Source organism: Sinohyriopsis cumingii, unplaced genomic scaffold, assembly GCF_028554795.1.
Source record: "Sinohyriopsis cumingii isolate HCF-2022 unplaced genomic scaffold, ASM2855479v2 utg000646l, whole genome shotgun sequence".
In the NCBI taxonomy this organism is placed as follows: domain Eukaryota; kingdom Metazoa; phylum Mollusca; class Bivalvia; order Unionida; family Unionidae; genus Sinohyriopsis; species Sinohyriopsis cumingii.
In genome coordinates, this window is record NW_028315921.1 from 1,479,681 (window position 1) to 1,494,914 (window position 15,234).

The 15,234-nt window shown below is 33.6% G+C and overlaps 1 protein-coding gene across 3 annotated transcripts in view; it reads right to left on the reverse strand.

Moving 5' to 3' along the window:
- LOC149773538 (phosphatidylinositol-3,5-bisphosphate 3-phosphatase MTMR14-like) overlaps window positions 1-15,234 on the reverse strand; it is a 120,046-nt gene that overhangs the window by 83,676 nt on the left and 21,136 nt on the right. For all 3 annotated transcript variants that reach the window (XM_089946408.1, XM_089946407.1, XM_089946406.1), the window contains exons 2-4: window positions 7,750-7,806; window positions 5,160-5,287; window positions 3,217-3,325 (exon numbers count right to left, since the gene is read on the reverse strand). In XM_089946408.1, the coding sequence (XP_089802534.1) occupies window positions 3,217-3,325; window positions 5,160-5,287; window positions 7,750-7,806 (294 nt within the window). The remainder of the gene's footprint in view (window positions 1-3,216; window positions 3,326-5,159; window positions 5,288-7,749; window positions 7,807-15,234) is intronic.

The window sequence follows — 15,234 nt, forward strand, 5'->3', positions numbered from 1 at the left end:
TGCACATAAAATAGTTTCTCATGAGAATCACTTTAAAATCACGAGTTTCTTTTCCGCCTTTATTGGGTGGTTCTAACATCCTATTGTTACAAATGATGTGACAGTTACAGGTCACATAAGGTCAGCTCCAGGCTCCACGCTCCATTGAAACCCTATGTATTATAATAACAAACGGATTTGCATGTTTTCCTTGTTTGTGAGAATTGTAATCTAGCCATTAAAGTAGGTAGACCAGACCTTAATTTTGTGTTAATCAGCAAAACATAATATTGAGGTGTGCCAATTTATATACTGGTGACCATTTTTAGATGAAACCTTTGTTTTTTGTTAATAGGCAAAACATAACATTGGGGTGCATCAACTTTCGTACTGGTGACAATTTTTGTGCATCAAATCGGAAAAGTCTGTGTATTCGACACATGGGTAGATAAAACACTGTTACTGTATTACAAGGTTCTTTTTGTAAATTCTTCATAAATTATACTATAATTATTTATCATACTTTATCAGCCTGCTCCTACAGCTAGTACCAAACAACTAGGTCAACGTAAGGTATCTTAGTAACCAATGTTCTGACTGGACACAAGCAAAAACGTGAAAAAATGGGATAAGAGTAACAACAGACAACAAAGCAATAGTGGTCAACAGTCAATTTAGTTTTAAAGGAAAAGTAAACTAAATCAGTTTTCAAATTACAAAATTTTTTTAAAACAATTTCTAATTAATGAATCACAAATTCTGACAACAAAATCCCTTTTAAAATAAGTTACTCCTCTCTTTTAAGAACAGTATCCAAGAGAAGTAGAATAAATTCATGAGGAATTCCGTTTAAAAAAAGACAATCTCTTGTAAGGGCCATAATATTCTTATTCCACTGGCAAGAATGTGATATGGATGGTCAACTACTCTTATGTAATAATGTTAAAAAAATTAAATACAAAAGTAATTATCACTTGCATGAACTGATGGTGTGCAAATTAACACATAAAATGTAACTGATAACTTAAGTCATCTGCCAGATATCAGCTACTACAAGCATCTGGGAGTAAATAAACTTAAAATTTTAGCTGTCTTTTTAAAATTAGTGCTGATAGCACAGTATATTATTGCCAATTTAGATATAAGGTCGTTTAATAAAGAAAATTCAGCACCACTCAAATGACATGCTTAGCCCTGACATTGTTAGTTACATATTAGTTTACCATGGTGTATGGATTGTTATAACCATCCTGAACTCCATATATAAAAGTCAATGTTTGTGGAATAGAGGGAGCAAGGTGATCTTAACATATGTAAATGTACAGGTAATACATTTTGTACCTCATAAACCATCTTGTTGAAAAAATAACGCTTAAGAATCTCTTCGATTCCATAGTTTGCTATGCAGAAACTTGTTTACAAAACATGGGCTAGTTACAGCAGCTTGGACATTGTCTTTTGTTTTTGTTTTTTAAAACTCTGCCAAATGTCTAATATATCAACATTGTTTAATTAAAATCTAGCATTCCCTGGGGAAGACAGTTTCCACTGATGAACAAAGTAAACTCATTTCTATTTATCAAAAATATTATTTCATCATAAATCAGAAACTTACATTTTCAACTTTTGAAACAGAAGTTGCCTGCCACTTTCTTTTATACAGTTGTGCATTAACAGTTGTTACGTGACTGATATACAATGTTTGTAATTCACATGATCTAGTTACAACCTTGTTGGAATTATTACACACCACTGCAATATTTTCTAACAGAAATACTGATTTTACATTGTAATAACTGATGACTCATTCCTAGAATATCATGTACAAGTTAACAATGTGCCTTTTGCCAACAACTCTGAAAACTTTTAACTTGTAGCCTCTAGCACATAGAACTTTGGAATATCCATTATTTAAAAAATATAACAAGAACTCTATTATAGTAATCTCCATTATATAAAACAAGTTCCTATACAACATGATTATGGAATGACTCCCAAAATTTTAAAATAATTTTTAACAACTTTAAATAATTTACAGTTTTAGTGGCCCACAAAGAGCGAAAATTTAATTTAGCAATTTGGCAAGATTCTTGAAGAAAAAATATCCTATCACTGTCTTTTATATACAAATAATGATGTTAAAAGTTTAAAGTGTAAGCATTTGTTTCAACTGTGTCAATATTTAAACAATGTACTTTGAGCTTAGCTTAATTTTTGAAAGGTCAACTCTTTAAAGATCTGATATTTGTTAATCTAATCATCATCAAACACTCACCCATAAAGCTATTAAGTCCACTTTGTGTTTGTCTTAAGTGTATCCCGTGTATAATTGTTGCTTAGTCCGGGGCAAAACAAAGCTGACAGTTATTTCTTCACTTAACAGGCACAAACACACACAACCAAATACCAAACAATCTGGTGGTTGCAAAGGTTTCTCACCCGAATTTGTAAATCAATTAATTTACCACCTAATTAATAAGACAATCACTACTGACAATCATACAGATTATTAAAATTATGAAAGCCACAGTTATACACAAGTAATTTTAGTGTGTTGTGAGACAGACATGCAATCAATCAAACAGTGAATCACAATGCCCATTCCTGTAAAAAGTTACTCACTAGTAATCAGTCATACTGTAGCCAGTATTCAGATGTCTATGGAATCTAGCATAGAACAATGCTAGTGGGTTTAAATTTACACAGATGCCACTTAATAAATTCAACATGCATACATAATGTGCCATAATTGTTCCATTTGTAGATCTTTGGGGATAAACATTTAGTTAATTGACTTGTCAGGTTATTGTAACAATATGTAGCTTAGCACAATGGTACCTGCAGACCCCAACCACTATGTTGTAGCAGAGTTTTAGTGCAAAGATTTTCATGACATTTTCCACATTTTTTCAAAATCTGTAAGGGTGAAATACAGCTATTCATTATAAATCCTGCCTAATATTAACCACCCTGATATTAACAACTACTAAAATAGAACAATTAAAAATGTCAAGATTAAAATTTTTCTAACTGGTAATAAGTGCACCTTGTCAATAAGAACACCCTGATAATATGACCATTTTTATCAAGTTCTGTGAGTAGTCTAGTCATATCAATGAGACTGAACTGCACTTGAACTTTAATTATAACACGATTCTTTCTCATAGTGATCATTATATTAATATGCAATTATCTATTTTACAATCTCAATACTAGTGAGAGAGCTAAAATAATTACCCTTCCTTCATACATCATGACTGGTACCACAAATCTTGAACGACATCGTGCATACCTGGCCTGCTTGAACAATTCCGTTAGTTCATGTATGTTATACATGCTCTCCATCCTGTAAAGTGGTTAAAAGAAAAAATCACACTCGAGTCACTTCCCACAAACCTAGAGAAGAAACGATTCCACACAACTAAAATACTTTTGACAACTTGTAGTTTTAATGTGCTGCGTTAAAACTCAGATCTGACTTCCCCTAGCAAAAGATCTCTGCCTCTTTTTTTTTTAAATCTTGCTGAACTTATTATCGACGGGAAGCAATACTTTGGTAAGGTATTATAAGACAAAAAATATTGTACTGTACTGGACCTTTTGGTTATATAATTATAAATATCATACTGTTATTCAAAGAAAAATAATGAGATTTGTTTTTAAATTAATTTCTAAAGTACATTTCTAATACAATTTCAGGCCAGACAACACCCTTGTATCATTCATGCCCATTTATCTGAGATGAAGCAATATCTTGAACATGAAAGGATTGTGATAAAATGCGCAAATTGTAACCATCTATGTGCATATAAATGGAATCAAGTTTCCGGCAAAATAAATTAAATATTGCTAATTCATTTCCTTTTGCAAGCCAGCTACAAACTATGCAGACACAGATCTGCAATCACATAATGTGCCAGCCAGTCTGAGTCTCTGCAGTTTGTTAGAATCAGTAAAACAACATGGACCATGATATGCTGGCACATTATGTGATGGTAGATCAAGGTCATCATTGTTTGCAGTTGTACTGGACTTATAAGTCAGCAATTACTGTAGTCTAATGCCCATTCCACCAATGATAATTTCTTTTACAACAGGACCTGCAAGGCCATGACAGTATCATGTTGTCATTAATAGTTTATTGATATAATGATACATCTGACTGGTTGCTTTTATGCAATTAGCTTTATATCAAGAAATGATGAAAACTGGCCATCTAGCAAGCATGTTGTTTGCAATGCAGCAGTGGCATTCATTGTGATAAGAAAAAACATTGAATGGTACCAATTCTGGAGACTTTTCGTTCAAGGGAATAGACAGAAACCTAGATCAATCTGAATTTAAATCAGTTTGTGAAAGTGATCTTCAATAAATGTAATAAGTTATTGGTGTAGTAAAATCCATGACCCTACAGGTAAGAAAACATTCCCCCATCCCCTTTTAAAACTGACTGATGGGACATCTGGGTCGCTATAAATGAAATCCTGGCATGAACACTGTTAATGTAAAGCCAAACTACAACATGGCAAACTGTGAATCCAAAATCCAAGGGAGATAACTATGCATGACAAAAAACTTCTATATCTGCAGTAAAGATAGTCTTCATAGATATTATCCATGGATAATGTGAAAATATCAGACATTTTATTACACAAATAAAAAGAGATAAAGTTTCTAAGATAAACCAGGTATTATATTTTAAAGGAAAGAAAGAAAGCTAGTTTGTAAAGTAACTCAAGCTTAAAAATTCAAATTTCACTTCTGTATTAAATGACATATACAACAAAATACTGAGAAATTAAAAATAAATAATTTCAATTCAGGCACTGACAATGAGGGAAGGACTCACGTGCAGAAGGAATGGAAGCCATTTAATTTTCTCTAAGTCTATCTAGACAGAACAGTTATTTCCAGCTTCAACCTTACAATCTGTGGATTTTTCTCTTAAAATTACTCATACAAAAGAAAATTGAACTAGAACCTTGTTCACGGAACATGTATTCCTACCCTAACCTCGTTGTCATATAAGAAATCACTGACCTATATGCAAAACTCTACCAGGTATGATAGATGGATGTATGAGTGGACAGAAAAAAGACAGATGGACAAATGTTTAAAAACAATATGCTATTCCCACAGTGAATTTATGATGGGGAATAAGAACAAATAGCTCTTTGTACTGATTGGATTCCAATGATGGCTCCTTGATGGAGGCAGGCTCCCCCTGTGGGTCTGGTTTTTCATATTCCAGCAGAACAATCTTATTGGGGTAGTGACCACACAGCTCTCCATTGAAGTTTTTCACAATCTATAAATGAAATTTGTTTTCTGTCAGTTGTGCATTATACAGATTAAGAAACACATTTCTAACAACAAACTCTGCTAAATCTGAATGATATAATTAAATATACTATACATCTACCTTATCAAAAACCTCCATATAAAGGTACCTTCACCAAATGACAACATAAAATAACATCCCTCAATTAGTGTTATATTAAACCTATACATTTAGAATAACTGCCTGCAAGGAGAGATATTTGGTAGTCCTTTGAATGTCAAGGGATTCATTAAGGGATCCAAAGGGCCAATAATGGACTCCTGTCACAGTGAAACTTATTTTAAGTTATGTCAAATTTTCAAATTTAGCAATTTATTCCAGACAATTTTTTTCAAATTTTAATTCCCATTCATCCTAGAAAATTCCTTGGTGTTTTTATAGGCTGGTTCCCTTCTATTTTGGCCTGCAAAGGCTACAGGCATCATCAAATGAAAGCCAATGTAAACCCATCTAATTTCAACTATACTATACATTATAAGGTCACTGTAAACCTATCTTTTTCACATATGCTGTGTATCAGAAGGTCAATGCATACCAATCTGTTTCACATACTATACATTAGATGTGCGGAATAAACCAAATTAAACTGTCAAAACCAACCATTCTGGAATTTTACAATGGGACAAAATTTGCTTGTGATTTGGATTTTTAATGTAGCTTTAAACAAAAATTCAGTCTTATCGCTATGATGTCTGCAGTGTGGCAGTTTATAGTGATGTCTAGCTCTGGGGCATCATGCCACAGACATGTAGCATGATGTCCCACCCTGTCACATTATCATGACATCAAGCTGACCAGTCCTAACACTAATCTCTTAATGCTGAGCGTCAAGTGGGACAGCTGCCAGTACCTATTTTTTATAAGTCTTTGGTATGACTCGGCCATGATTTGAACCAGCGACCTCCCACATCTGAGGTCAATACTCTAACCACTTAGACACAGGGCCTCCCTTGAAAATATTTTTCTTTGTGCCATGAAATTTGCCAAATTAAAAAATTTAGAGCCACTTTTCAACCAAAAGAGCCGTTTATGCCATGATGCAGCGAATTAAAATATATGCATAATATTATATTGTCCCTATCTACATAAACATGACAATAAAACAGTTTCTAAATGTTTTTTATATTTCAAAGAGGAAGAATAATTATTAATAAATAAAACAATACCATTATATACACATGAAGTTCAATGTATAACATATGAAAGGCAAGAATGCATAAGAATATTTCTTTATAACTGATAATACAAAATACTGCTTAGTCTTTACGAACAATGTCAATGCTTCACCAATATCTGTCTCATGTTTTCTCAGACCATTTCTTAAATGCCTTCCTAAAATAAAAATGTACAATACTGGGACCATCAGTAGAAAGAGGGGTGATAAGTAACCTGGTAGCTGCTTCAGATGCAGCTGGATATAAATCTTTGTTTCTCAGAGCTAGATTAGCCAATTCTTTGTGCTTAATACAGACTTGTTTTATAAAGTGAACTTTTTATTTTTCATTGATATAAGCATCTCTGGCCCTTTACAGTCGATGACTGGCATCCCTGTAGCAGCATCCTGTGTTATTCAGTTAAGTTCAGACCACAAAAGCATGCTAAGTAAATAATCCCTAAAACAATGATCAGTCCCAAGTTTACAATAAACATAAACTAACAACACAATGCAAATAACACTGAATCTTTTTGCTGACCTGTGGAACAATAGAGTATATAACCTAGTCATTCCTTATTTCTTTCTAATCACATTTAATTGCTTCTCAAAACTGACTGACAGCTTGCAGTTAGCTGCAGTCATGTTCGAATGTCTTATTCATCATTTACCAACATGATCCACTGATGCCGCAGATAGTGAAAACAGGTATTAAATGGCCCGAGTTGCTTATATAAATTAAAAATTACAAATTTACCTTATAAAAATTTGCCACCAGCAGCTTTCACTGGTCAGAGAAAAACAGCAACTTTCAAAATTCTTTTGCATTTGTCACCAAATGTGAAGCCTAGCAGAGGCCTGTTAAGACCACCAGAGCAGTTATAATGGAACAAAAAGCTGCCATTCTAATGCTAATATCTATAGTACCCAGATCTAAATGATGAATAGGTAAAAACTGCATCATGTGATGAGGAGAGCTAAGAATTATTAGTTAATAATGCCAGTATGGAACTCTTTATTAATCTTCCCTTCCTTTGTGCTGGATAGGCAATATTTGTAAACAATGTTTAAATAACAGTTCTGTGATTTATATCTTGAGAGTCATTAATTTATAACAATTTGTAATTACAGAAATTTGATTCATATTTTACTGGATATATGAAGTCATGAAGCTTGAAAATCAACTTTGCAAACCTGTTTATTGTATAACTGATTTTCAACCTTCAAAAATTCTATAAAATATAAAGTTCAATCCATAAAAAGTAACAACACTTACTGAATATTCATAATCCTTAGAAAACAGCTCCAGGCATTTCTCTGTGATAAACTCACTCTGAAAACATATTAAGAAAGAGATATATATATATATATATATATATATATATATATATATATATATATATATATATATATATATATATATATATGATATATACTTATACATGACATTTGTTCCAGAAAATTAACATCGAATCCATATATCTCTTTATCTGTGAAATTTTTCATAAAAGCACTCAAAGATATAACAAATTCTGGCAAACTTGACACATAGTGTCTACCCATGCTACCAATCAATGTGGCCATGACTGTGTCCGCTTAATATACCAGGGCAATGAGCTGATTGGAATACTGCCATCTCATTAGTCGACTAAAAGTGACAGTGCATCCAATGTCAGTCAACCAACAAGGGGGCAGTAATCCATTCAATGCACAGTGATAGTGAAGGAAAATGATCTGGCATTCTTTAAAGGTATGTTAGTAAATCAGAGATCTCAGAAACACTTGATCACACATATTTGGACACAAATTGTTTATTTGGGATGCAGAAAACACAGGAGTCCTCCATACACACTTTTTTGTTGCAAACAGGAAAGTTTTGCGGCACAATAAACATGTTCTAATCACTATGAAATATGAAACAATAATTTTATTGTTGCCGACTTCCTTTGATCAAAGGTCGTTGGTTTGCTTTGATGAAGGTGCATGTGCTATTTAAGGCGCCGCTAAAGGCTCTCTTTGAATGACCAAATAAATATTTGTTTGTTATTGCTATGGCAACATCAAATAATTGTAAAACATTGAAACAGATTTTTTTAATTTGCTTGGTATATATCGGTATATCAAATGTAATCAGTTTTCTTTGAAGTTACAGTAAAACTATTTTTTCTGTTACATTTTCTTTTTAAATTGCAGTCCTCTGGTCAATTGTAGTCATTGTCCATTCTCACTTTCAGAGGTGGTCGACTGTAGCTAGTCAGTTGCATGGCTATTTTGGTTATATTACAGCACAGAGTACCAAGGCCAGACACCAGGGTAGGCGGATTATGATATAACAATGCACTGTTGGGGTGGTTTGTGAATATGAAACAAGGATTTGTTTATGTAAAAAAAGATTCCAGTGCATTTTTATATCCAAGTTTGAGGGGACCAGTCATCATGCCTTTGAATTTCTCCAGATGTATTATTTTGTTGCTAATCAGAAGAAGAAAAAAAAATCACAATCTGTGACATTGGCGAAGCCGAACATGATCCCTGTTATTGTGTCTATCTCTGACTGTAGCCATATAAATATTGCATGCGACCTCAAAATCAAGGCACATCAAAACTTGGACAAAATGCCATGTGCAAATTTGGATAAGTATTTTGGGGATAAACGGAAAACTTATGCAGATTTTAATGAGATTCAGAACTCTGCTAAAGTTGCTAGAACTAGTAGTTTGGATGGAACAGTAGCCAAGTGTAAAAAAGTGTGATGCCTGACTTAGTGTTTGGAGTAAAAACTTTCCCTGGATTTACAAAATTCATTCTGATTGACAAACTAAAGCTATATGCCAGTGGTGTAAAGAATGTGGAAAATTAAACTCAATGGTAACTACTGGTTCTTCTAATCAGCAAAGTTCCACATTTTCTAGGCATGAGATATCTTGAGACCACCTAGTTGCTAGGTAGTCATAAAAATCATTGAACTGCACACTGACAGAAGCCTGTACAACTTTACTTTAAGAGTACATAGACTTCCAGACTCTGCAGTCCAATCTGTGATTGTATTGGTGTCACCAATGACATCCATGACATGCAAGAGAGGTTTCAGGTTGCAGAACAAAGTCAAGACTAAGGGAAGGTCCACAATAAAGCATGAGACCTTAACACAAATGATGCGAGTCAAAGAAGAGGGACCTAGTGTGGAGGAATACAATCCAAAGTCAAGCATCAGAAAATTTTGTGAAATGTGAGAGACAAAAGTGAACTATATTGTAGTTAAAGAAAATGATATTTGTACATGATATACATTTTAATAAGTTTTTTTTATATGTACAGAATAATAAATGATTACAAATAAATAAAATTGACAAAGTTTTGTGTCTGTTTATTCCAGGCATTTTAATGGACATTTAGCCACTTCAACATGTTTCTGGGAGGGGACTGCAACTTTTGCTGGTGGGATTCCGACTTTTACAAAGTTAGGAGTCTTGGACTCCTAGTTTTAAAATCCTATTGAGACCTCTGGTAAATCAAACTTTGTGTAGGCATACAATGTTGAATGCCTGAGCTAAACATTGGTACCAAGTTTATTATGCTAAGCAAAGCGTGGCTTGAAATATCAGCATTGATTCTTAAATTTGTGCAAGGAGGGAATTGTTCCCCTTTGTTGGATTATATAGTGCAGGTTACTAAAAACACCAAAATACACTGAAAAAACTAAATAGACCAAAATATGTACCGAAATACACATGTATTTACATGTTCTTGGTGTATCTATCAGAGTACACAAAAGCAATTATGATTTTTTTTGTTTGAATAATAATATAATAATATAAAGCAAAATAAAATATGATTTCTGATTTTTTTATGTTTCCTATTTAGAGCTAATTTCATGTAATGGTGTCACTAGGTCATACTTGATTCGACATATATGATACACAGAAGTGTAGTAATGCATACACAGAATTAAAGTGAAAATTAATCAAGAGTATTCACCCACAAGTGACATTATATTATATATTTGCTTTAACTTTTAAAGATACAGTTACTGTATTTGATAAATAAATATGAATTAAACTGACATGTACTGTCTGTTCTGGACATTACCTACATTCCGGAATAATCAGTCTGTCATACCATCTTTGTTCCTGAACGGAATGATCAGCTGTTTATAATACCTGTCTAATACAGTATGACCAATTGATGAGCACTATAACTAGCAAAAAATAAAATAATTCATACCAAAGTTGCTCCAATCATATTTTATTTTGCACTATACTATTATTCAGACAAAAAGAAGCCATAATTTCTGTTTGTACACTGATATATACACCTAGAACAAGTAAATACATATGATTTCAGTATGTATTTATTTTTTCTTCGCGTTTCTAGCAACCAGTAGTACATGTATGATTTGTAGGTAAACTGATAAGAGCACAAATTACCTTCACAACATAGATTTTTTTATGGCAGTTTTCTTGATTTCTTGGATTGGACAGGTGGATGTGTTTGATAAATGGAGGGTCAGTTTATATAACAGTAGATAACACGCTTGTATCTTTGTTCTTGCTTTCATATCTAACATGATGCTTCAAGTCACCAAAATTGGATGACTGTGTTAACTGTTACATCATTGTTAATAGTCAGTAAAATAGCTAGTGTTTCTTACTGAGTTAACGCAATTCCATATGGAAATAAAAGTTTGTCTTATGTCCATTTGCCATATGTTGGCACCATGGCAATATTCTGTATGTGGCCCGTCCGTTTTCCATATACAATGTTGTCAGGCATTTCTGCGCACTTTCCAAAACCATTATTGAAGCAAAATGCATACCAAATTCAACTGATTGATAAAAAAAAGTACAACCATCCTTACCATTTGAAAAGAGGCAATTGTCACCAGAATATTCTGTTTAAAAAAATATTAATTTTGGACACATGGGATACCACTCCTGTGTTTTCATGACTCGTGATATGTCGGCCTATTCTGCGCATAGCTTTGAAAAGATGCAGTATTTATCTATCAGGCTATGGAAATGAAATACATTACATGTACTTTGGACAATTTCTGTCGGCATTTCAATTAAATAATTAGGTCAGGTTTATGGCTGGCTTTACAAAATTCAACATAACTTTGCCAATAAATGTCAAGAGATATTAAGCAGAATAAACAGATCTTGTAAAAAAAATTAGTAAAGTTTAACATTTTGTAAAATAAATAAGCTATTATGTTGAAGAGAAACAACAATGAATAGGATGTAATAAGTTTACAATATCTCGTTTATGGGAAAAAAATACCAAAGAATTTAGAAACAGACTATACGCCTGGCAATTTCTTGAGAATCCCGTTCTAGCTGCTAGTTGACATTTTGGATAGCAGACGATTTTGTGTGAGACAACTGGTTACAAATTTGGAAACTTGGATTAAAAAACAGTTTCATTTTAAGGTATATATTTAAATTACAGTCAAACCCGGTTATCTCGATTACGTCGGGGGTGTAAAAAAATCGTCGACATAACCGGGTCCCGAGATATCCGGGTTCATAAAAACCGGTAATTTTAAAAATGTCCTTGAGCATTACTCCTGTCTCTTGCTGGTGTTTACTGGAATCCCCTCCCACTGCATGTTACAATAAAATAAACAAAACGCTTAATTGATAATAAAATGAAATGAACTAACCTGGTGTTGTTATCATTTATTCCTTTTTTATCATCATAAGTAATTTATTAAAGAAAAAATATATCTATGAACTCCTTATATCACATGTAGCGTATGCATCCATTACTGTAGTGTGCATCACTTATGTCAGATAACACACGACGGAATTTTTATAATTGATGTGAATATTGAAAAACAAATCATGTTTGGTTGTACTCAGAGGTTTGAATATGTTATCAGATTGAAAAATGGATCAAAGAAAATCACAAACGAGAGAGTGAGAGAGAAACATCCACCGATTGCTTTCAGGCACCCGCCATTCACGCATAACGCGGTGTTAGGTGCAAAATAACCAAGATTGTATTATATCCAGGTTAATATATGACAGTATCTCGCAGATAAAGATCAATAAATGTTTTTGAAAATACATGTACATGTACATGTACATTGACTGTGAGTGCAAATGACACTCCTTTCGCTAGCATGGGTTACAAAGAGTATTTATTAAAGCAAGTTAATGTTGAGTAGACTACTTACCCCGCAGGCATCAATGCGAGTTTGTATCAATTATGATTCCAGATGGCAAATAAATAGATGCGCGGGTGGTGAATAAACACATCCGGTAGCGAGCAGTAAACTAATTCTTTGAACTTACCGGCAGGATATCAAATACAAAGGTTATTTTATTGCAAAGCAAACCGACCCTAGATCGCCACTTACAGTTTGAAAAACGAAAGATCGCATTGATAATAGACAACTGCCGTGCTCACCCACGTGTAGAAGGGTTACAAGCAATCACAGTGTATTTTCTTCCTCCCAATGCTACCAGTAAGCTTCAGCCACTCGACCAAGGAATAATTCAGGCTTTTAAAATCCATTATCGGAAAGCTTTAGTTTGCAATTATTTGCTTGCAGTTGAGGAAAAGCGATCCTATAAACCAACTCTGCTAGACACCATCATGTATGCCCGTGCAGCTTGGAACAGTGTATCGCCGAAAACCATTCAAAACTGCTGGTTCCATTGTATTTTTCCGGAAATTTCTGATGAAGAATTTCACCAGCAGTGTTTAATTGCACAAGAAATTAAAGAGCCTCAATCAGAAATAGGTCTTGAAGCGATGGCTGATGAGATTGCGGACTCCATAGGCATTGCTTGGGATGAATTTTCTAATTATGTTCACGTGGATGATGATGCCAATGCCTATGGTGAACTTACTGATGAGGAAATAATCCAATCGGTGACAACGAAGCAGATACAATCATGCAAGCAAGATGATGATGATGATGATGATCAGCCTATCACTATCCCAAGCTACAGTGAAATGGCTGAATGCATTAAAAAAATGAAATTGTTTGTGGCAAGTGTCGACGGTGCCGAGCATATGTATGAAAACGTAAGTGCTTTTGAATCGTTCGTTACAAATCAGCACCGGAGTAAACAAAAGCAGACTGATATTACTTCATATTTTCTACAAAAATAATGTAGTGCACATTATGATATGTTTATGTACTTGTGTGTTTTATAGATGTATAGATTCAAAATGAAAAAAGTATTCATTTTTTTATTCATATATAGTATGCGTTTATTGTACATGTACGTGTAGGTAATTTTACCATATATTTTTGTGTTTTCGTAAAATAAAGTTACATTGTAATTTGTACACACTCTTGTCTTTGTGAATCCTTGAATATTTTATGTAGTGAACATGATATATTCTTAATAAACTAATCGATTAAGCTACTCTTACGAACCAAAAATAGAAAGAATATGAAATAAACATGTGACTACTGCCGTAACGGACCAAAATTGTGCCTGAAAATCGATCGCTTTTGCTGACTATTTCTTGTACAATTTCTGTGAGATTGACGTTAAAAAGTTGCATTTCGTCAAATTAAGCGGGTCCACATGTTACTTCGGACCGAAACTTATGCCCGACATAACCGGGTTATCGACTTAACAGAGGTCGAGATAAGCGGGTAAAAAATAGCATAACAAAGAAGAATTTTTTCGGGACCGGACCAAAACGCTCGACATAAGCGGGTTGTCGAGATAACCGAGGTCGAGATAAGTGGGTTTGACTGTATTTATATAATGTATTTATTTGTATGATTCGAAAAGATAAATAGTAAATAGGACTTTCTGGGTTAAAAGTTCAAAAAGGTCACGGAGTGTGTCTTCATGTTGACAATTAGAAATCACATCTTCATATGCGTTTAGGGTAGAAATATGGGATATTTTTGTACACTTTATGAATATTACTTTCCCTAATTAAAGGATGATCATTCTTTCATCATACAAATTGGATTTTCTACCAGAAAACATGTGATCAAATGTTTGCAGGAATGTCGTATCATTGCGCAGAATTATAGTCTGACTATACCAACCCGTTTGTTTGTACCCCCCTACCGATTTCAATAATGGAAACCTTTAATGTGATAAAAAGTGCAAGGAACTTAGTCAATTCATTCATTGATTTATACTATCTAACGTGACCGTGTGTAGAGTGGCCCTAACACCGTCATCATCTGCGCATTTCATGCTAAATTGATGTTTTCAATATAATAGACGGATATGCTCAAGATCCATTTCCAGTTCCTGAACAACTCCATTTTCAACAATGGGGTGTCTGCACAACTACAGCAGCAGAGAGGGTGAACAGACCATAGAATTCCGACAAAACAAATAAAACAAACAAATAAATCATCTCGTAGAAAGGTCAAGATTTTGCAAATGAACTTTTCCTTGAGATGTTTTATTTTTGCAATGACCGATTGTACTAATAAAACCTCAGTTTGAAATAGTATCTGAAAAAATAAAGTACTCTACGTGTTTATTTATTTCTTGTTTATTTTTTTGACGACCAATGTTGGTAGGTACCCTCTCTGCTGCTCCTCTTCTGCTGATATTAATTAAATTATTATGTTATAATAAAATGGTACATCCAGAATCTCATACTGCAAGAACAGCACGAGAACGATTAGAAACAATTAAAAAATTTCTTCCTGTCAGAGACTCATTTAGAAAAAATCTGCAAGCGCAGCAGGTATCACGGTACCAATTGTTTTTCCATATACCTCAATGCTAATGTTTTGTGAAATAAATATACTTTCTGTCCTACT